This window comes from Phyllosticta capitalensis (genome assembly GCF_038381095.1).
Source record: "Phyllosticta capitalensis strain CBS 128856 chromosome Unknown BKA78scaffold_5, whole genome shotgun sequence".
NCBI classification, from domain to species: domain Eukaryota; kingdom Fungi; phylum Ascomycota; class Dothideomycetes; order Botryosphaeriales; family Phyllostictaceae; genus Phyllosticta; species Phyllosticta capitalensis.
This window is the reverse complement of record NW_027117443.1, coordinates 1302007-1323066: the sequence shown is the minus strand read 5'-3', so window position 1 is coordinate 1323066 and position 21060 is coordinate 1302007. Positions and strand designations below refer to the sequence as shown.

The following is a 21060-nucleotide window of genomic DNA, read 5'->3' as shown; positions in this document are numbered from 1 at the left end:
TGTCATGGCGAGCGCTTGACATCCTGCCCTGCCTCGCCCATGGCGCAGCGGTGGCTTTGCCTGCCATGGCTGTGGCAGTCTGAGCAAATGCGTCCAGAAGGAAAAACAAGAAAAGAAAAGGGCGACTGATGCTTCTTTGACCATGGCAGGCGTCCTTACGCGCTCGGACACCCTGCCACAATTTTTAGGACGCGTTGGTGCAAGTGCGCGCGCTAATTGGCAGATAGGGTCGCAGTGCAGCAACACCAAGTCTTCGAGCACATGTCAATGGAATGGAATGCAGCCCCCTGGTATTTTGGGTACCTGGCTCAGCCATCGAGTGACCTCTGCCTCTGTCCATATACGAGTCGGTGTCTACGTGGAGCCCTCATTGCGGATTGCAGCATACTGCAAACCATTGGCGTGCAGCCACACTCCTGTTGTACTTCCACCCCCCCGTCCTCTTGGGCCGAGTCAGCCCCTCCTGCTCGTGGCGTCCAGCGAAGCACCGCGTTGGTACGGAAGGACCTGGCTTTTTCTCATGTCTGACGAGCCTTGGGTTGCCTTTGACGTCGCTTCTGCACGGATTCATCATATGACGGCGAGCATTATGAAGCGGGGTGTTGGATCAAAGAAGGAGGCCCCCGCGAAGTAAGCCGACCGCATATGACAAGACGACTACTGTACCTTGGAATAGCAGAGGTTCTTGCTGAGCCGGTGTTCGGGGGGAGCAGACCCAGACCACAACGCCTGCAGCGTCGGGAGCCGGGATCTCACGGGTCTTACGCGGACCGCCCACATCCGACTACCTATGCTGTTTCGCTTGGTTTCCCCTTTGGGATAGCTGAATGGGGCGCGTTCTCGAGATACAGCTGCTACTACTGCGACCGGTATCTCTACAACCAAGGCTACACAGCCGTCTACGCCCACGAGAGCCGTCTGCTGGGCCCCGTAGTCCCGATCGCCCAAAATATTTCCTGCACAACGCTGTCACGCGCTCTCGACCTTTTTGCCCAGGTCGCCGCGCCGATTCGTCCACGCCGTCAGCTGTAATTTCGGCTTTGTCGACGTCGACCAGACCAACTCCAAAGCCAGGTAGATCATGTGTGCACCCGCCTAGCAGCGCGTGCTCGGGAGGGAGGGCGCCACGTTAGCCTCTGGTGCGCTAAGATCGGCCCCGTCCGTCCACCCGTGTGTGACGCCTCGCTGTCATACGAAAAAAAAAGGCTCCGCTATAGGCCTGCCGGCCAGCATCAAAGCCACCAGTCCCTTCTGCCAGGACGTCGATCGCTCCTACTGGCCGGCCTGCCACGCCTACTCATAACTGGCATCTGCTGGAGCTTGCTGTATGGATAGCTGACTTGAGTGCTGCACCCCGGACGCAGGTTCCCAGGACCTACAGACATCGTGTGTCCAAAACCTCGCCCACCCACGAGCATTGCCTAATCCAAGCCCGCCCCTTCACCGCCAGCCACGAGCGCCCCCCGAATCCCGGATTCACCCTTTGAGCCGATGGGAGTAAACATTCAACATGCGCCTGATGTCATACTACCTCGAGCTAGGGCCCTTGTCCGCTAACTTTTGGTGCTGCTTGCATCCAAGGGCGCCCAAGAAAAGTTGTCGTGCGTGGTTGCGTGGATCTTCAGCCTGTTGCTCGGGATGTCATCATCCTTGCCTCCACGTCGTGGTCCCTCTTCATGCTCGTCGTATATTAACCGTAGCGTGCCCCTCCTAAACTTGGCCCTCTCACTCGTCCAGCCCATCCCATTGAATTGACAGACCCTCTAGCCCCTTCCAGCTTCAATTCCAACACAATGAAGCTCACTCAGGCTTTGGCCGTGGCATCTCTTCTCCAGGCATCATCTGCGTGAGTCTTCATGGTTTTGGATTGGAATTCTTCTCACATGTTCCAGCTTCGCCATACCCCACAAGAAGCGTGACTACGCGCTGGGAAGTTCCCCAGTAAGAGGCGCAAACATTGGAGGCTGGCTTGTCCTGGAACCCTGGATCACCCCTTCAGTCTTTGATCAGTTTGACACTTCGCTGGGCATTGTCGACGAGTACACGCTCTGTCAAAATGCCGACAACGCAGCAGACGTTCTCAAGTCACACTGGGACTCGTGGGTCTCGCAAGACGACTTCCAAAAGCTCGCCGACAATGGCTTTTCAGCCGTGCGAATTCCGATAGGTAAGACACTCTCCCCAGCCCTTCCTTTGCATTGATGCACCCTGCGGATCCATTGGGTCTGGCTGGGCCAAGGATTCTTGTCGCACCATCCTTGACAGGCACTTCTTGAATGCATGCGCAGCATACTTTCAAAAGATCCCGGCCTGCACCAAGGAAAGGGTGCAGGCAGATTGGAACTCTGGTAGAAGATTTGCAAACAGACATGCACTAACGCACAATAGGTTATTGGGCTTTCCAAAAGTACGGCGAGGACCCTTACATTCAAGGAGCGGCAGACTACCTCGACACCGCCATTGGTTGGGCAAGGAACACTGGTCTTGCCGTTTGGATTGACCTTCATGGTGCCCCTCGCTCTCAAAATGGCTTCGACAACTCGGGCCAGAAGACCTCCTCTCCAGGCTGGACGACGTACGACTCGGTTTCCGCGACCGAAGAAGTCATTTCGATAATTGCCGACAAGTACGCCACTTCTGACTACTCGGACGTCGTCAAGGGCATTCAACTCCTCAACGAGCCGCTCATGTCCAACCTCGAGGGTGGAATGGATGCAACCAAGGCCTACTACGAGAACGGCTTCAGCACGGTCCGCGGAGTCGACGGCAGTGAGGCGATGGTGATTATTCATGACGGCTTTGTCAATCCATCCGAATGGAATGGAGTTCTCACTGGCTCTGGCACTGATGGCGCAGTGGTTGACCACCATGAGTACCAAGTCTTTACCGACTCGCTCGTCGCCATGTCTGCGGATGAGCACAACTCATATGTGTGCAGCAATGCCCAAGGATGGGGCGAGGGCTTCGACAAGTTTGTTGTTGTGGGCGAGTGGACCGGTGCCATGACGGACTGCGCCACATACCTGAATGGCTTTGGCATCGGTGCACGATACGACGGGACGTACTCGGGCTCCAGCTACGTCGGCTCCTGCGCAGAGAAGAATGACATCAGCCAATGGAGCGACGACATGAAGACTGCCACGACCAACTACATCAACGCCCAGCTGGACGTGTGGGAGTACAAGACCCAGGGATGGTTTTGGTGGAACTTCAAGACCGAGGGCGCGGCCGAGTGGGATCTTTTCGCATTGATTGACGCTGGTGTGTTCCCAACGTTGGAGGGCCGCACTATTGGGTCTACCTGCGGGTAGAAAACGCATGCAGAGATGCGGTGCAAAGGCTTGGGTGTTTGCGATCAACACAGCGCTAGCACGCTGCTGAGGCAGTCGTTTACGAGTCATGACCCGTCCATTTCATACCCCTGTATACAGTGAAAAGCGAGCCTCTGCACATATTACGAACAAAAATGGACCTCGTTCGTTTACCCATTTGATTGACTGGCACAGCGAAAGCTGCTCATGATCGTGACCGAAGACGGAGCCAAGGTCGAGCGAGGTCCGGTCAAGGTTAGGTCGATCCCGGGACGCAGCCGTTTTCCCCAGATTTTTGACCGGTGGGTTGGTACCGGCCCACTCTCAGACGGCCTAATTCAACCTCAACCCTCGATTTCTGTCTCGTGCCCACCATCTCTTTCCATCTTCACTCGCTTGTCGTCATCTTGATGCTTGCAGACAGAAGGCCACGCGACTTGTCTCTTTGACGGCTAATGTCGCTTTATCCACTCACCGTCCCACGACAGCTTCTTGATTTTTCTCAATCCTTCGTTGGTTTGCCTTGTGCGTTGCCTCCTGCCTTTTTGCTCGCAGAATCCCTTGCCACCGCCGCAGCGTCAACGGCACTCGATGCGACTGGTCGCTCGCGGCCTCCACCAACAGCGCTAGTCACCACATTGTCGCTCAAGGCTATGGAGCGGGGGAAGATGACAATAGTCGACCTCCTCATCACAAGAACAACGAAACTAGGACCCCACCAAACTACCGCGGCTTTCTCGCCTCCTCCGTCATGAGTGGGAAGTTTCCCCTCACCTATTCTCAGCCTTGCACATTCCCACAAGCCTTGGTGGCTTCGGCAAATGCGGTTTAGCGGTCTCTGGGGAAGGCGCCTGTGCCACGGCGCCGCATTCCTTCTTGGACTACGCAGTCAGATCTGATGCTACCTTATGGCGGCCCGCGGCGACGCGACCCTGAGCGTGGGTGACCTCTTGCTTACAGGTACGTAGAGCGAACGCATGCGCTTACTCACAGCGGCAACTCGTACCTGTAGGTCTTGTTCGGCTGCCAGCTCGAATGCTTACTCGCAGCACTTCCCCACACCAAGAAACCTGGCTTCTTCTCCTTTTGTCCATGTATATTGGGAGCCCTACGTGATGTACTTGTGTACCAGCCCGATCTACCCGCACAGGGACGCTACATCTGGCCCCACCACGTCTTTTAGTCACCATTTTGGCTCGGCATTATCCTCAGGTTGCACACACAGCCCTTGGCATTTCCCATACTTATAGCGGACAACCGGCCCGGATTATCCTCAAGTCGCTGTCGGCTGCGCTGTCACCATCACAAACGAAGCCTCGCTCGTTCTGTCATTCCCGTCACGGAAGGCTTCCAGGTCAAAAGTGACGTCGGCGCCCAAAAGGGCCTAGCACCATGCAAGGCGGCGGAAAAGGTAAAGTCACCGTCCGCGACGAGTCAAGTTCGCACGTAGCGACAAGTTGGTTTGGACGACGTGACGGGTTTCAGCCTTTCCCGGTCGGGCGACTTGCTGGTCGACACGTGGGCCTGAGGTGAGAAAGCCATATACCTCTTCAAGAACAAAAAGAGTGGGGACCTGGGAAAAGAAACCTTTTGCATCTCTTGTGGTTGGCTACAGTGGTACATTTGCGCACGCAAGCACGCGCTCACGCGCTCCGCCCTACCATCATGGATGCCATTCTACACGCCCTGCCAGCGGCCGCCCACTGGGTGCCAGCAGCAAAGCCACGACGCAGCTGACGAAGCGCCTTGACAGAGTCCCGGGCTCGTTGCTCGGAGTGGGTACCACATTGGTAGGGCTGTCTTCACATGTTTTTTATTTAATGTCCACCAACATTCTACCTTCCAAATCTAACTTTCGGCCCCTTTCGCACAATATGCCCTTTTTTCTAATTGTCAGTCTCGCAATTAGCCAATTCATCCTTTATTTTCCCTTCCATTCGTCATTCTTCTCTCGATCGTCAGCTCGCCGAGGCAACTGTTGCGTCTGCAAACTTGAATTTCCAACTGACCTGCGGCCCCGACTCACTCTCCTCCCCTGCTGTCGTCGCCGCGTGGCGTGAATCGATGCCCCCCCTTTCTCTTCTTTTCTTTGCGTTACGTGTGTCGCTGTCGCACTACCTACCTCAGAAGCCCCACATCACTGCAGCATTCGTGCCATGGCCATCGTGTTCGGGCGCCTTGCTTTTTCTCCCCTCTCCCTGACCGGTACCGCTGTGCGGTAAATGGGCTGCTTCCGCTTGCTTTCCCATTGCTCGCTGTCTCCAGCTAGGCAGCGTTACATGGCACCTCGTCGCTCGCGAGAACAATCCTGCAGTGCAGTCCGCCATGGCAAGAGCTAGGCCGGTCCTCGCATCAGAAGCTTGCAATACTGCCTTCTTCCTCTACGACTGCTCGCCGTCTCACCTCATCACACTCATTATTACCTCAGAAAATCCAGCACAAAGCCACGCAAAACTAATCAATGAAGACGACTCTTCAGCCACTCATTGCCAAACCATTCATCCATTCCATCGTCCTCCCTTGCCCATCCCATCACGCACGGACCACCCAAAAGGTCCTGAAATCCGGCACGAAGCGAGCAAAAGATTGCCCCTTTGGTCGACGTGGTAAGCGACTCGGCCAATTGTGAAAGCACCGCAAAGATGCCGCGACGAATCAGACAGGTGCGCGCATAACTTTGGACGACGTGGTACGAGATGAGCTTTAGCAGATTTTTTGTTGTCCGGACAAGACTGATGGATGACTACTCAATGAGGTTAGTGCTGTTACTGCTTTTGGAAGGGTTGGTGGTGATCGTCTTGTCAGGTAGGTAGAAAGGAGTGCGGTCCTGAGGCTACCTGTCTGCTTTGTAGAGGTCGTGAAGACTGACATTATTTTTCTTGAATCTTTGAAATTTGTCCTCCTTAGGATTTAGGAAGAGTTTGATCATTTGATCCCGTCTTTGTCTGAGCGCATCACAGTAGGTGATGAGGGAAATTTCCAATCCAAGAATCTCTGTCACCAAGTCAAAATACATAGAGATGTGAAGTTCTCAAGCGCTTGACGCCTTCATTTTTCTCTTGATAAGTAGTCACAGGGAGCATTTAAGCACTTGCGGCCGAAGGTGCGACGACGACACGAAGCTGGGTCTAGGTTGAATTTCTTTCCTCACCTACTGTGGCGTTGAAGTATCGAAGCAAGTTGGTTCGAACACTTTGAACAAGTTGGTACATATGCGTCCGAGTGCTCCCTATGCCTATAGCAGAGGACTTGATGCATCATATCCGCTCTCTTATCATTATCAACATTGCTCCTTGCACATGTCACCATTTCAGCTACACAGTGGGTGATGAAAGAAATTGCCAATCCAAGAATTTTGTCACCAAGTTAGAATACGTAGAGACGTGGAGTGCTCAAGCGCTTGCTACTTTTGATATAGAGAGAATTTTTTCTCTTAGTGGATAGTTACAAGGAGCATTCAAGCGCCTACCTCTGAGGGCGCGATGACTTGAAGCTGAGCTCAAGTTGAATTTCTTTCATCACTTACACTCTTGGAAGCAGCCAACCCGCCCCTTCCTTCCTTCCAAACACCACCCGTTGGGTGCAGCGGCAAAGAGAGTGCCCCAGCCGAGCAAAAAAAGAATTTCCATTGCCGAGATTTGAACTTCGGATCTCCAGACTTTGCAGAGCCAGCCAGCCAGGTCACTCCAGCGCTCCCGTTAACCCAAGTCCCACTGCTTTGTAGCTAGTGGCCGCCACTATCCTGTAGTGGTCTCACACCCGGGCACTCTCCGGTGGCTGTCAGCTGTAGCTGACTGAATCAAGCCTTTCAAGGCTTAGGTGTTTTCCACCTGAAGGTGGTATTTCGTTTTTGCGGGCCCGACGACATTTATTGAGCTCGGCCTGGCCAAGAGTGACACCGGGGTTCGTTGCAAAGTCTGGCGTGCTACCACTACACCACAATGGGTTGTTTGTTGGAAAGGGAGCGGCAGTTTGAAACTACTAACGGACACATCTCGCGCTCTTTGGAGCCAGTTGCTCATTCAAAACATTTTGCAGACTGCTGCCTGACTCTCCTTAGTCCAATTTCAAAAAGCGTCCATCCTTGTGCAACTATTCGCACGCCAGACCGCAAAAGACGAGCTACCGCGCCGCTTGATGCGAAATGCCCCAACCCTCCAGTCCTGTAGCTTGGCCAGCGCTTCGCAATTTCTAGAGGTCCTCCCGTCGTCCAATTACCTAGTACCGGCAAAAGTCTGTTCATGGCAACAAACCGCATCTACTCAACTTTTGGGCCACGCATGGTCCCTTCTAATATCAATAAAACCCAAAACGGCCAGTTCATTTTCAACAAAATCCATCGTGGTGCAGTTGGTAGCACACCAGACCAAACAAGGCATGCAGACGAAGCGATTGAGGTGCAATAGCTTTCCTACCCGGAGAAGCAGTTGCGACCCGATTGCTTCGTTAGCGGTGGTCTTCTGCAGAGTCTGGAGGCCCGAGTTCGATTCTCGGCGATGGAAGTCTCTCTTTTGCACTTCAGACTTTTTGCTTATGTTGCCTTGGTTTTTGGACGCATCCGTGCCAGCTGTGATTCAGGGGACAGACAAAACTAGAAGCTCAAGAGTGCAGGTCAACCGGACTGCGGTCACATTCACAATTGATGCTCTTCAATTGTAGAGTCAAAGATACAATTAAGCAATTGGCTGGTTTGAGATACCAATGTGTGAGGCGCGAGCTGCATTCAGCGCATTGTTTCTCGCCCTTGGCTTCATTGGAAGACCAAGTCCGCCCAACCTCGTCCAAAATGAATGCATCATTACAGCATAACCGTCCCAGCGACACAATTGAGAAAGATCAAGAAGGGCCGCAAGCCTTACCACCTCAATCAAGCTTCTCCATCAACTAACTCATCGACACGATTCTCATCCGTCTTGTGGAGGATTTTATGCTCATCCTGAAACCACAATCAGTTCTCTCAATTTCGCCCCGGGGAAGGTCTCTAAAAGCTTACCCAATTTCTCTCAAGGCAGAGCTGCGAGCAAAAGGCTGACACCCTGTCCAGACCCAGGCACACCAAACACAGCGTCTTTGGGTACTCAGCAGGACAGTGCTTTCCCATACATTTGCCACCGGGACGTGAGACCTTGTTGAGACCAGCAATGATAGATTTGACCTTTCTCCGAAGAACAAACTTCGAGCCACTCGAAGTTTTCTTCTTGGTTTTGGGAGTATCTGACCCTTTGCCCTTGACTCTGACCAATCTGCTACTGATCCTCTTCAATCTGCTCATCATCGTCTTGTTGTATTCAAGCGAAATTCCTCCGGGATTCGGAAGCGCCAACTGGGAGGGATCATCCTGTCGGATAATCGATCCGTTTCTCGAGTCTGTGGCTTCAGCTGGGACAGTTTTGGGTACCTTTTCGGTCTCCGGGCTTCCTTCCTCGTTGCTCGGCTTCGTGTTGGATGCTGAAACTTGAGCCTGACGCAATAGACTCTCCAAGGATATGTCGGTGTCCTCTTCAAGTCCACAATTCTCAAGGATGTAGACGAAGATCTCTTTGTGCAACTTCACGTAACGAGCCGCGATTGTATTCGAAAAGGCTGACTCGCTAATTTCAGACTCATAGAGTCTGTCATCGAGCTCGAAGAGATAATTAACGAGATTTATCACACGCTTGCGAGGCTTAGGTTCCCTAGGCACACGCCTCGGAGCGTGCACATATTGGTGGATGTAAGCCTTTGTGGTTTCCAACGTCGCAAAGCTTGGTTCCTGGTCCGGTGGGTGAGCTGAAGTAGAGAAGCAATGATGTTGAGTTGCTATGCTCACCGACGAACTTTGTGGATTGCGCTGCGGAGACGGAGGGGGAGACGAGGAGGATGATGCGGCCGGTGATGGCGAATTCTTTGGTGACATTGCTGCTTTTCATAAGCAAGGTAAGCTTGAGAGCAGCGTACGCATCGAAGACTTACTGATATCAAATCAAGAATGTGCCAGAAAGCGAGAGACAGTCAGTGATAGAAACAGATGAGCAAAGAATGATGGCTGGTCATGATCCAAGAATTGTGAGAGGGAAAGATGGTTTGGCTGAAAGCACGTCGAAGCAGGCAGTCGCGACTTCCAGGTCCAGTGAATCGAGTTGCTTCAGTCATTCCATGCTCTAGGCCAAGAAGTTCCCTGGACCTAGCAGCAAAACTCATAGCACACACTGCGACTGCTCTCGCCGTCTTTGGCACTGAAGTTGTTGAAATGCATGTTAACTCCGATTAAAGAACTTCATGGACTGACGACTAAGGGGATTCCTAGCCACATTCAAAATATGAACGCTACAGCGCTTTTCTTGGGACTTGCCCAGTTGGCTACTAAGCCTCACACTTTCATACAAAGCATGTCGCAGGGATGGAGAGAGGGAGACTAAAAGAGACGGATCAAGGTCCACATGACGTCGTAATTCTCTAGGACAAACAGGCAAAGAAATTTGTCTCCAATACCACATTCACTCAACATCTTTTCGCATTTCTTCCACATTCCCCGGCTTTTTGCTACCACTCTCTCTGGAAGCGCTTGTCTGTCCGCACCTTCTCGCCCCATCCATAAAACCACCAGAGAACGGGCGCCAGCGCGAGCGCCAAAAACCCCAACAGCGTATTCCCCCATCCTAGACCCATGGCATCGTACATATCAAGGCCACAGAGGGGAAGCAGGGCACCAAGGATGCAGCGGAGAACAGTGTTCGCGGCATTTGCGCTGGCAGCGTAGCGGGTAAAGGCGTCGACGAGGTACGTCTGGATGCAGATGAAGACGACAATCATGCCCATGCTGGCGACAGCGGTGCCGAACATGGGCACGATCCAATGAGTCTTCTTGTCTGCGCTCCAGCCGTAGATGAATAAGCCGGCTGGCAGCAATAGACTGGCTGGTACGGTGATGCGCAGATCCAGCCTGTCTTCCGGTCTGATGGCGACACCGGCTGCCATCTTCCGCTTCAAGATGCCGTCGGATGCTTTGCCTACAGCTGCCAACCCGAGCAAGGATCCAAGACCGCTGCCAATGTACGACAGTCCGGCTGAGGACGTGCTAAAGCCATACTGCCCCTCGAAGACAAAGGTGAAGGTGGTGAAGAGGATGTACAGGATGCCGTAGGTGAGAGCCGTATAGACACACATGAAGCCAAGAACGGGCGAGATGATGGCCATGCGTGCGGGGCGGATTGAGGTGCTACGCCACAATTGCTTCGTTGTTTGATTCGTGGCCAGTGCAGAGGTGTGCCGTGGGTCGGCCGTGGCTTTACGCAGACACTCTGCGCGGCGTTCAAGGAGCAAAGGCGGGTATGTTTCGCGGAGAACAAAGTATGCGACCACAGTAGCGATGCCAGACTGCGCCCAAGGTCGTCAGATACACATTCGGCGAAAGGGGGTTGATATCGGGGTAAACAAGTTGGGGGTGACCTACCGCGATGGTAATGATCCAAAACACCCATCTCCAACCCTTTGCTTCGATCAAATAACCACCAGCAATGGGCCCGATGGTGGGTCCAATGAGCGGGCCCATGGCCCAGATCGCCATGGCAGCACCTCGCCTTTCTGGCGGCATCATATCAGAGATGGAGCCGCCGCCGTTGGTGACGGAACCAACACCCGCGACACCGGCGCAGAATCGGTATGCTACAAGGGCGCCCATGCTGTCTGCGCGCGCACATAGAATATTGAAAATCGTGAAGCCGATATTGGTCGCGTGGTAAACAGGGTTGCGGCCGTACATTTCGCTGAGGGGCGCCACAACCGGCGGGCCCGCTGCGAAGCCCAAAACGAATACGGAAACGACGAACGTCGCCATGGTGTTGGATGTGTTTCCAAACTCTTTCATCACGTCGGGTACCCCTGGTGCGAACATGGAAGATGCCAAGGGTCTGCGGAAATAGATTAGCAGCCGTCTTCCTTAATGGATGGAGAGCTTACGTTAAGAATGTCATGAACGAAATCATACCGATGACGCTCCACTTCCTCTTGTCTGGCCAGTTCTGAGGGTTTTCCGAGTCATTCGGCTCCCAGTCCACGACGAAAGGATCCTTGTCATTTGCGGAAGTCTCTGTTTCGTGAATGGGCTCGATTACCCCAGATTCCAAGTCTTTGGTGGACTTTTCGGCAAATGTTGATGTAGAAGGCTCCGTGTGGACGCTATTGTGGCTTCGTGCCGACTGCCAGCTATCGTGATTTGTATTGCGCTCTTGATTTGATTCGGTGGCCTGTCGAGTTGGAGGGTTGGCGTTTTCTGACGTCAGTTCACCCCCTTCCCCCTGATCACGAGCTGGCGAGTCCGATGGCAAGATTGCCAAGTCCCCGGTTCTTTCTTGCGATGTCGGCTGAGCTTCTGTCGCGGGGTTATGCTTCCAATCTCCTACGTCTGCCTTTTGCGCCGAGGATGGGCTTGAGGCCACTGCATTTTGGTACGTTGGTGGAAGTTCCTCTTGCGGCTCATCTTCAGAAACGGAAGACAGCATGTCTGACTCGTCCAAAATAGCTTCTAGGCGCTGTCCGAAGTCACTGCTACTTGCAGCAGGCGCCGACGACGAGCTTTCAGCACTTGACGGGTCGTTATTGGGCTGGACGATTTCCGAATTTTCAGGCTCTTTAGAAACAGGCAAGGTTTGATCTGAGTTGCTTGTTTCTGGGCGTGCTGGAGACTTTTGTTGCTCAGTGTGTGAATCGATTTTGGCTGGTTCGACCGGATGGTTGTGTTGGTTGTCTGCCATAATGAGTTAAACAGAAGAATGACCTGAACGAGAGGCTGCTTTTAGAACCAAGACATGTACCAAGAAGTTTCGCGCTAGGTTCTTGCAGCTTTGCCTATTGAGGTGGGAAACCTCCTTTTTTAAATTCAAAACACATGCCGTGCGTATTTCAGGCTAGCAACACTACCCACCTGAGGTCGGGATAACTCGACCAGGCAGCGGGCTACGATGAGTGTCTCGTCCCGGAGAGCCTCGTTCCGGATGGGAGGTGACGTCGCCTATTCACTTAACATTTCTTCCAAGTGGCAGCGTAGTCGGAAATCAAGCTCTTGAGCCCGAGGCTGCTTGTCGGATTCCAAGACTTGCTCTGCCAAGCGGTAGTACGATAAGAGCCGAGTTGAATCAAAATGGTCGTTTAGGTGGCCAAGCAGTCGTATAGGTCAAAGCCGTTGTGGCCTAGGGCAGAGTTGTACTCGTATTCGCATCTCATCCGAGAGGTATGATTCGGGTTCGGTCGAGGGCGGGACCGACGTGTGCGGAGTGGCTGCAGACAGTCACGGACGGGTGTGATGTGATCTTGTGGAGACAGTCATCCGTGGCAGTGATGCATCAGTCTGTCGGCGGAGCGAGTGCTTTAGTTCCAATGGTTTTATATCCCATCGCTTTAATACCAGGGGAACTTGGACCGAATTGGCGTAAGACATGCATGAAAAGGAACCATGCTCTAACTGTGGGAGCTCCCGGCCGCCACTACGAGCTCTAGTTTGAACCAGGTGCGTGGGATCAGCTATTTACGTCGTGCTGGGTTGACCGTTGCACAGCGAGGGATTGCCTCCAATGAAGAATTAGAAGTCGCATAGCGTCGTGCCCTTTTTCGAACGACCAAAAGAAATCGCTAGACTTGAGACGCAAGAAGTGTTTTGGCCAACAGCATCTTCCATGGAATATTTCGCAACGAGGGTCTAAACGTCTCTGGGCGCAGTAAGCGGGCATAAAGGAAACAATTGCGTAGTTTGTAAACACAAGGAAAGTGACCAGCTCATGATTTCGAGGCCAACCGCGCGCATGACATTTGGACAAAACGAGTGCCAACGGTCGACTTTGCGCCTGCGTTTCAATTACCCTGGGTAAAGATGGGATACGACAGAGAGTTGAATGCTCCAACGATGCACTTTCGAACGCGTTTGATGTTCCAAGGTTTGTTCATGGGCCAGTTTAGGAACCAGTCGTGCAAGGGCACAAGCTGTCTACAGCCACGACTTTGGACCGCGGAAGAGACTTCGAGAAGACCACGAGCGGGAAAGGTAGGGAAATGATCGAGAATTGACCGCATCTTTGCTGATTGGAACATTCACAGGAAGGATGCCGAAATTCGATTCGAAGTTGCGCGCAGACGCGTCTTGAAGCTAAGACGTGGAAAAAAGCAAGCCGACGCACGTCAAGACGCCAGGTCAGCTGTCAACCTGGCGGCCAATTTTCCATGACGATGACGTTAGAAGCACAACGACAGGACCAGAGGACGACAAAGAAATTGCGGGCCCTGTCAGCATTTGGCGCGCACTTGAAAAATTCAGTCAGCAACGACGGGGCGCGAAAAGATGAGGCGGAGGAGTCGCGGCGTCGGGCTGCACTTATATTCTTCGAGCAATGCAGTCGGACCACAGGCCAAGCGGGATCCACGTTGCGCGGGTCGATCGCGGGTGTGGTCTGTTCGCCAACGTCATTGGTGATGTTCAGGGACGACACAATTGATGGCGTCGATACGTGTCGACGCGAGGGAGATGGAGTCGATGGAGTTGAAGACGACTGGATGTCGGTGGCTGGGGGAGCTGCACAGCTGCGGGTCGTCGGGGGGCGTTGCTGCCCCAACGCCGTCGCCAGCGCCAACGCCTCATGGCCTCTTCCCCATCTCATCCCATTCATTGCATTGTCTCTTCGCCGCATTCCAAACTCATCTTCCTGGCTGCCCGAATTCTGGACATTCGACTGACTTGAGCCCGATTTTGGACCTGAACTTCTGACCTCTCGTCGCTGCACCGCCGCAACCTAGCTGATGGTCGGGCATGCTTCTCCGCAATCATCCCAGCAATAGCTTGCGCCTCTCTCCTACCACACCTTAAGCGCTCGCTGGGCACCACGCACCTCGGCCATACGCTGCCCTCACGCTGCCACGACCGTCACGATTTGCTGCCTCTCCATTGTTCTTGTATAGTTCACAATCGTTTTCTCGCGAGCGCAACTGGTTTGCGGGAATTCCCATAGCATTCGATTCATCAGCATAAGCTCCGGCGCACCCATGTTTTGACGTTTCGTTCGTCCCGTTTGTCTCATCCTCGCCGCGCCCAAGCAGCAAAGAAACGCACAAGGCTGCTCCTCTTCGTCCTCTCGCTGCGGTACACAAGCTCGGCATCGTTGATTTCGTTTGAAGTTGGAATTCCACAATCATGTCGAACAATGGGCTGAGCCAGCCGGGCAGCAGCACCTACTCGTCCAACACCATGTACGTGGGCGATGGAACCTGGGATTCGGAACGAAATACATTCCTGCTGCCAAACCTCATGAGTCTCAACTTTGACACGATGCGCTACAATGGTAAGTTGCCCCAATTGACTCCGCAATCAGTAAGTCTGCATTCCACTGACCGCCACGCGACTCGGTAGGCATGGGCAACCGCTTCCGCGAGCTCTCTGGCTACAAGTCCCTGGTCACTGGGCATGCCGTGGTCGCCGCCATTACATTCCTGGGCGTCGTCCCTGCTGCCATCTTCTTTGCGCGCTTCTATCATCGCAATCCGCGCCTCGCCCTACGCTTGCACATTTGGCTGCAAATTCTGACCGTGCTTTTGACGACCGTCGTATTCACACTGGGCTGGTTTGCCGTGGGCAGCGCGCGAAGTCTGACAAACCCGCACCATGGCATTGGACTGGCCATCTACGTGCTGGTCTTGGTGCAGGCCATTGGTGGCGCCTTGATCCACCGCAGTGAAAAAGGAAGAGAGCGGCTGAAGATTCCGCTCAAGCTAATGGTCAGTTGTGTCTTACCGGTTTTCTCTTCGAAGACTAACGGATACTAGATGCATCAATGGATGGGCCGCGCGATAGCTCTACTCGGCTTCGTCCAAGTTCCGCTCGGACTCACGCTCTACGGCTCTCCTGCATACCTTTTCATCCTCTACGCACTTTGGGGAGCATTCCTCTTGCTCCTCTATTTCATCCTGACCTACCGAAACCTGCCCGTGGGAGCATTCGATGACGACGGAACCTACATCTCGTACGTAACGGAAAGTACAGACGACGGACGTAGTAGACGCAGCCGCCTAGGGGCTCTTGCAACAGCAGGAGCAGCAGGAGCAGGGCTGGCGGCGCTGCGTCGGCGTTCCAAGAGCAGGAAACGAGAGCGGGAGACCGAAAGAATGGAAAGGGAGGAGATGCGGGAAAGTCATAGGTCCAGAAGCAGAGACAGGAGAGCCGCGGCAGCCAGTGGCAGGTCGAGCTCGTATCTGGAAGAGGAAAAGTTCTACGACGAACCGCCACCCAAGGAGCACACGTGGCGTAATCGTCTTCTGACCGCAGCGGCTACACTTGGGGGCATCGCTGCAGCAAAGAAAATTTTCGGCCAGAAAAAGACGCCCGAGGAGAGTGACGTGGGCAGCGGCTACTCGTATCCGACACAAGGACCACACCGCGTCAGTCAATCAGACATTAGCCGCGTAGAAGAAGGACGCGTTCCTGCATCGCCAATGACACCTGGAGATCGATACCGCCGAATTCAAGAGAGCGAAGTCGCAGGCGGCTCCGCTGTGACAGGCAGCCTGCCTCCACGCCGACCGACCGCGCGCACGCGACGCAGCGGCGGATCCATCGACTCATACGACAGTCGCGACAGTTTCGACTATGTCGAGGAGACGACGCGGCCAAGTGGTGGCGAAGAAAAGAGCCACAAGGCACGAAATGGACTGTTGGCTCTGGGGCTCATGGGCTTCATCAAGCACAAAATGAACCAGCGCCGCGACCGCAAAGAGGAAGACCGCATCACGCGGCTCCGCGAAGAAGAGGTCGAGCAAGAGCGCCTGGCACGAGCAGACAGCCAGCGCCGCAAGTACACGGGCGATGGCTTTGAGCCGTACACGCCCACCTCTCCGCGCTCACGCAGAGGCAGCCGCCGCATCTCGTCTTCCCACGGCGTCGATGACAACTTGGTACATCATGGCTCCAACCCCGAGCTCTCACGGCAGTCCTACCCACCTCGTCCGCCTCCGTCGAACACGGGCATGGCATCGCGTATTGATACCGTCGGCGAAGGCTCGCATCCCTCGACAGGCCTCGTTCCGCCTCCTGGAGGCGCTCCCCCTGCGCCCCACGACCCCCTGCCGATGGGGCGCGGCGGCCCCTTAGGTCCTCCCGCTCCCATCAACGACAGCACGTCCTACTCTTCCTCGCCTCTCACCTCACCGACCCGCGACGCAGCATCGCGCCGCAACGGAGGTCGCAAGCGGCGCTCAGCCGCCGCACTGGCAGGAACAGGCGCAGCCATTGGAGGCGCTGCAGTCGGCGCTGCCGCACTGGCATCCAGATCTCGCTCACGTTCGCGGTCACGGTCGGAAGGACGCCGCAGACGCCAGGAGCAGCAGGACGACCCGCTCAGCTCACCGCCCGTCAGCGTCAAGGTCAAGATGCACAAGGACGGACGGCACGTGACGCTGCGGCGGCTCAACGAGCAAGAAGCGGCCGAGGAACGCGAAGCGCGGCGGCGAGAGCGGCGCGGCGAAAGCGTTGGCGGCGGTACGGCTGCTGGTGGCAAGAGCAGCACTGGACGCAGCCGACGCGCAAGCACTCTGAGCGACGTGTCGGGCAGCGAGGACCGCTGGCGCCGCCGCAGCGCTGCCATGGCTGGTGGTGCTGGAGCTGGACCAGGCGACGACATGGACATCAAGGCGAGGGCGGCGGCCATTGCAAAGGAGATTGACATTGAGCACGAAGCGGCTGTCCTCCCGCCGCCGCCTCCTGGCCCTCCTCCTTCGCAGCAACAGCAGGCACCGCAATACACGGCGCCATACCCAATGCCTGGCCCGCCGGCCGGTCCTCCGCCACCACCGCAGCACCAACCGCCGCCGCCTCAGCAATACCAATACCCGCCTTCCCAAGTCGGCTCCGGTCTCCAGCCTCCGCACACGCCCTTCAACCCCAAGCCCTTCAACACGACGGACGTCGGCGTCTCGCCGCCGCGCGTGCCGGGCGTGGGATCCGGCATGGGCAGCGGCATGGGCAGTCCGTACGAGACGGGCCCTAGCGATATGAGCGCCAACTATGACAGCAATAGACGGCGCAGGCGCATGGAGCGCGCCGCGCAGGCGGCGAGGGGACGCGGCAGTGGGAGTAGGGTCGAGTTTACGTAGGGGATGGTGGATAGGAGAGGTGGAGGTGGAGATTTGATTGGTAGGTGAGGGAACGGAAGTGGAGATTTTTGGTTGATGAGACGAAGAGGTAAATAGGAAAGATCGGACAGAGTGGATGAATGAACCAATTCGGTAGTTGAATGGACACGAGGTTTCATATGCATGGGATGGAGTCGGGGTTTCTGGTGGTAGCTTGGTGCTTGTAGAGTAATGGACCAGAAGAAAGAATGAGGGAGGGAGGTTTTCGTCCTTTTTTCTTTTTCCTCACATGTGTGGCATGAGGAGGTAACAAGGATGAGGGTCGACTTTTTTGGCTCCGGGAGAATGGGTGATGTATGGAAAGGGGCCGGGAAGGATGGAGACGAGGGAGAGGGAGCTTTACCTTTCGATTTTGTTTCTATTTGGAGCGAGCCGTGAGCCGTCTATTGTATATTCAACAGCTTTTCTTGTGTACATCCGGTTTCAAAAATTTTCGTCCACATGTCGTGTTTATGTTCGGAGTCCGAGCATATTCATGTGCGGCATCGGCGATGGAGGCAAAGTCCATCCAAGCAATCATGACCACAGACCCAAGCACTGGGAAGCAACCAGAAAGACGGCGGTTGGTAGGTGTCATGATCATGTTCGGAATCCGAGCATATTCATATGTATGCTGCAGCAGGGGTGATGAAGGTCAAGTCGAGTGCGGCCCACCAAATCGCCACGCCACGGCCGAACCAGCACTCGGGAAGGAATCAAGACGAGGACAATCGTGGGCCTCGGGCAACCCATGGAGACGGCTCTTTTTTTTATTTAAAAAGTCGGTCCACCACAGACGGACGGACGGACCGGTGCTCTAAAATAGTCCCGGGAGCGGGCCGAGCCATGCACGCTCGATGCATGCATGGATGGTGCCCGCCTAGTGGACCATCATCTACAACCGGTTCCAGAGTACCCTGGGAGGATCTTTCGTGAACGGCGGACCGGGCAGAGATGCAAGAGAGCATGGAGCCGGTGGGCCGGTGGCGAAATATAAGGTTGTGGAAGGAGCACAAGTGTCTGGGGAAATATTTGTGAAAACGAGAAAAGTGTGGAGGTGCCCGTACGGTACGGGTGGCGTGGCGGAATGCATGGACGCGGCTGTATTGTGGAGTCGACTGTTTGATGTTCCCCTGGACAGCAAATCAGCCTGACCGCCGCCAGCCAAATGGTACCAAGTGGTCGGGCTGGGACGTTCGGTTATGGTCTGGCTGTTCCAATTGCTTGGGTAGATGCTGAAGAACGTGGTGGTCCGGCCGGTCAAAGCAGCAGTCAACGGCCGTAAGATGACCTTCTTCAGAGTTGTTTATGCCAGGACGACAATGGGTCAATGGGCTCTGGAGCGGTTGCAGACCACCTGGGAGCCAAGTTGATGAGATGGAGAATGTCCCTTGGAGTCATCTGGTCTTCCTTGAACGGGCATCAGGCATCGTGGCCTTGAGCGTGGTGATTGATATAGCGGGTAGGGAGCGGGACTCGGGAGGCAGCCTTGGACAGCATTCGGACCACGGATGACGGGACCGCGGCCATGCACGGCTATATTGTGGAGTCTATCTGGCAGAGGAGTTTCGGTTCACGCCTGCCGTCGTGTGCAGGACAGGATGCGGCAGATGGGCACCAACGAGACGGACCGGCCCGGAGCAAAGGTGCTTCTTCGCACCCCAGCGTCTCTCGTCTTCCCCTCTTCTCCCGGTGGTGGTATCAGCCGCCGGTCAAATATCCATGGCGCTCGTCTTCCTTCCTCCTCGTTCAGGGACCGTTTCCTGGCCGCCGGTGCTTCTGGCCCGAGGCTGGGGTCCATTCGGTGCGTCAAGGGCCGGAGATCAGCTTCGATGTGTCCGGAGCAGGTGTGCTAGATCTTGTGGCTTGTTGTTTGGCTGGATAGGCACAAGGATAAGATTCTGAGCTGAATGCGGGGCTTGTTGTGGCCTTCATCAGATAGCCATATCCACAAGTGACAAGAAGCTGGGTGTTGGCCGGCACCATGCAGTCTCCACAAGAGAAAGGCGTTCAAGCGGCGAAAACAATTCCAACCGGATGGTAGCTGTCGTGCTTGGCATATTGGATCCTTTGATATTCGAGAAGGATGCCGTGGAGCTGCCTCACCCAGCTTCTTGGTTCGAGGACAGGCAGAGGAGATTCCAGGAGGCGGAAGAGTTTCCTGGAGCGGAATGTGGCCGTCTGGGGCAGAGGGCAACGCCGCAGAGGGACCCTCCGTCTTGGTGTGGCGGACGATGTGGCCGTGTCGTCTGCAAACCGGATAAAGGGCCGAGGCACCGAAAGACGGCCGATGATGTGCAGCAGGCAGGACAGGGCTGCGGTGCCGGCGTCCGAGCTGCAGTGCAACACTTGCTGAAATGCATGAGAAGGAAAAGAGAGGTGGGCGAGTAAGACTCAAGTTGTTGCACCGGGGCGGCAAGCAACGCGTCAGGTTTCGTCGACTCCAGCTGAGCAAAGAAAGGGGTTTGGTTTTCCTGCCACCTCTTCGCCTGGCTTGGTCCTTGAAGCGTGCGGCCCCCTTTGGCCACCCACTCATCAACCAACGAATCTCGTGCGCAATGCAGCTCGTAAAACGCAATGTCGCCAACGTGGCCCGGCCGCAACTGAGTCGCGCATCACAGACTGCCGGAGGCGGTGTCGGAGAGGTGACGAAGGCGACGACGACGACGCAATGAGCGAGGACGAGGATCCATGGTCGCCGCTAGCAGACACCAAAAGAGGAACCAGCTGCAGGCAGGATTCAAGAAGCGAGCACCCACGTTCGGCAACAACCGGAGCACGAGAGGAGGCTCTTGAGCTTTACCAGGATGTCGGCCGGTCAGATTTTTCCTTTGTCTTCTGTCGCCAGATCCGCCGTGTCCCCTGCAAGGCCGACGCGTGTGTTGGAAGAGTTGAACCGTCTCCAGGTCTATCAAACCGCCGAAGAAGACGTGATGCGGAGCAGAAGCACGCAGGGTCTGTCGCGGGCGACCGCAGAAGGGCCTTTTGATGCAAAGATGGCATATATAACAGGAAGACGAGCTGCCCACACTCATATCGTGGACGTTACCCGCTCGACAGCAGCCAGGACAACGGCACCCGGACTCACCCACGCACTGTTTTGCCGGTCAAGTGACCCCCCATGGTACCTACCGGTAGCATACCCTCGTCAACGCGAGGCTGGCGGCCTGTTGGCACATTTCAATACACAGGCGACTCATTTGCCACGGCCTGGTCAGTTCACTCAGAGACCACGTCGTCTGCTTGCTGCTGGCAGCTGGCACGAGACGACACGACACGACACGACACGGGGTGCCTGCGGGCGTTGAGGACTTGGCGGGAGGATGACGATGGAGGGCCATGTCCCTGATTCGCGCGCATATGGAGTTGGGAGATTCCGCCCGGGAGTGGCGGACTTGGACGACAGACGCCATCCCGGCCGGCGGAGAGTTTGCCGCGCGCGCGGAATCCATTTCCATTCCCTCATAGGTGCCTCAGGCGCGCGAAGCTGCTGGCGCCTTCCAACGCCTTCACCTTTGTCCCCCTTTTGCCCACGAAGGATGACTTCTGCGAGGGCAATGTTGAACCACCACTTCCAGTGGCGGCACATGGCGCGCAGAGCACCAATGCAGGGCAGCGCAGCAGA

General features: G+C 55.3%; 8 protein-coding genes across 8 annotated transcripts; 5 read left to right on the top strand and 3 right to left on the bottom strand.

Annotated features, from left to right (window-relative positions):
- The first annotated feature begins 1725 nt into the window (after positions 1–1725).
- Positions 1726–3488, top strand: BKA78DRAFT_314367 (glucan 1,3-beta-glucosidase). Its single transcript, XM_066888463.1, has 3 exons — positions 1726–1846; positions 1893–2167; positions 2389–3488. The coding sequence occupies exons 1-3, from the start codon at positions 1794–1796 to the stop codon at positions 3309–3311; spliced, it is 1251 nt and encodes a 416-aa protein (XP_066744365.1). The 5' UTR covers positions 1726–1793; the 3' UTR covers positions 3312–3488.
- Positions 3489–5504: 2016 nt separating this feature from the next.
- Positions 5505–6033, top strand: BKA78DRAFT_135816 (uncharacterized protein). Its single transcript, XM_066882677.1, has one exon. It carries the CDS (start codon positions 5637–5639, stop codon positions 5919–5921), a length of 285 nt encoding a protein of 94 aa, XP_066744364.1. The 5' UTR covers positions 5505–5636; the 3' UTR covers positions 5922–6033.
- A 2259-nt stretch (positions 6034–8292) lies between these two features.
- Positions 8293–9207, bottom strand: BKA78DRAFT_295597 (uncharacterized protein; the record flags this gene model as incomplete). The annotated part of the gene is made up of 1 exon (XM_066886502.1): positions 8293–9207. One exon carries the CDS (start codon positions 9205–9207, stop codon positions 8293–8295), a length of 915 nt encoding a protein of 304 aa, XP_066744363.1.
- A 626-nt stretch (positions 9208–9833) lies between these two features.
- Positions 9834–11791, bottom strand: BKA78DRAFT_251754 (major facilitator superfamily domain-containing protein; the record flags this gene model as incomplete). The annotated part of the gene is made up of 3 exons (XM_066884679.1): positions 9834–10667; positions 10744–11200; positions 11250–11791. The coding sequence occupies 3 exons, from the start codon at positions 11789–11791 to the stop codon at positions 9834–9836; spliced, it is 1833 nt and encodes a 610-aa protein (XP_066744362.1).
- A 2494-nt stretch (positions 11792–14285) lies between these two features.
- Positions 14286–17585, top strand: BKA78DRAFT_135763 (uncharacterized protein). The gene is made up of 3 exons (XM_066882676.1): positions 14286–14614; positions 14683–15047; positions 15096–17585. Exons 1-3 carry the CDS (start codon positions 14467–14469, stop codon positions 17415–17417), a joined length of 2835 nt encoding a protein of 944 aa, XP_066744361.1. The 5' UTR covers positions 14286–14466; the 3' UTR covers positions 17418–17585.
- Positions 17585–18499, top strand: BKA78DRAFT_135757 (uncharacterized protein). The gene has a single exon (XM_066882675.1). The coding sequence runs from the start codon at positions 17753–17755 to the stop codon at positions 18254–18256; it is 504 nt and encodes a 167-aa protein (XP_066744360.1). The 5' UTR covers positions 17585–17752; the 3' UTR covers positions 18257–18499.
- A 620-nt stretch (positions 18500–19119) lies between these two features.
- On the bottom strand, positions 19120–20107 carry BKA78DRAFT_135725 (uncharacterized protein). Its single transcript, XM_066882673.1, has one exon. The coding sequence runs from the start codon at positions 19969–19971 to the stop codon at positions 19288–19290; it is 684 nt and encodes a 227-aa protein (XP_066744359.1). The 5' UTR covers positions 19972–20107; the 3' UTR covers positions 19120–19287.
- BKA78DRAFT_135754 (uncharacterized protein) lies at positions 20107–20843 on the top strand. Its single transcript, XM_066882674.1, has one exon. It carries the CDS (start codon positions 20243–20245, stop codon positions 20741–20743), a length of 501 nt encoding a protein of 166 aa, XP_066744358.1. The 5' UTR covers positions 20107–20242; the 3' UTR covers positions 20744–20843.
- Positions 20844–21060: the final 217 nt, after the last annotated feature.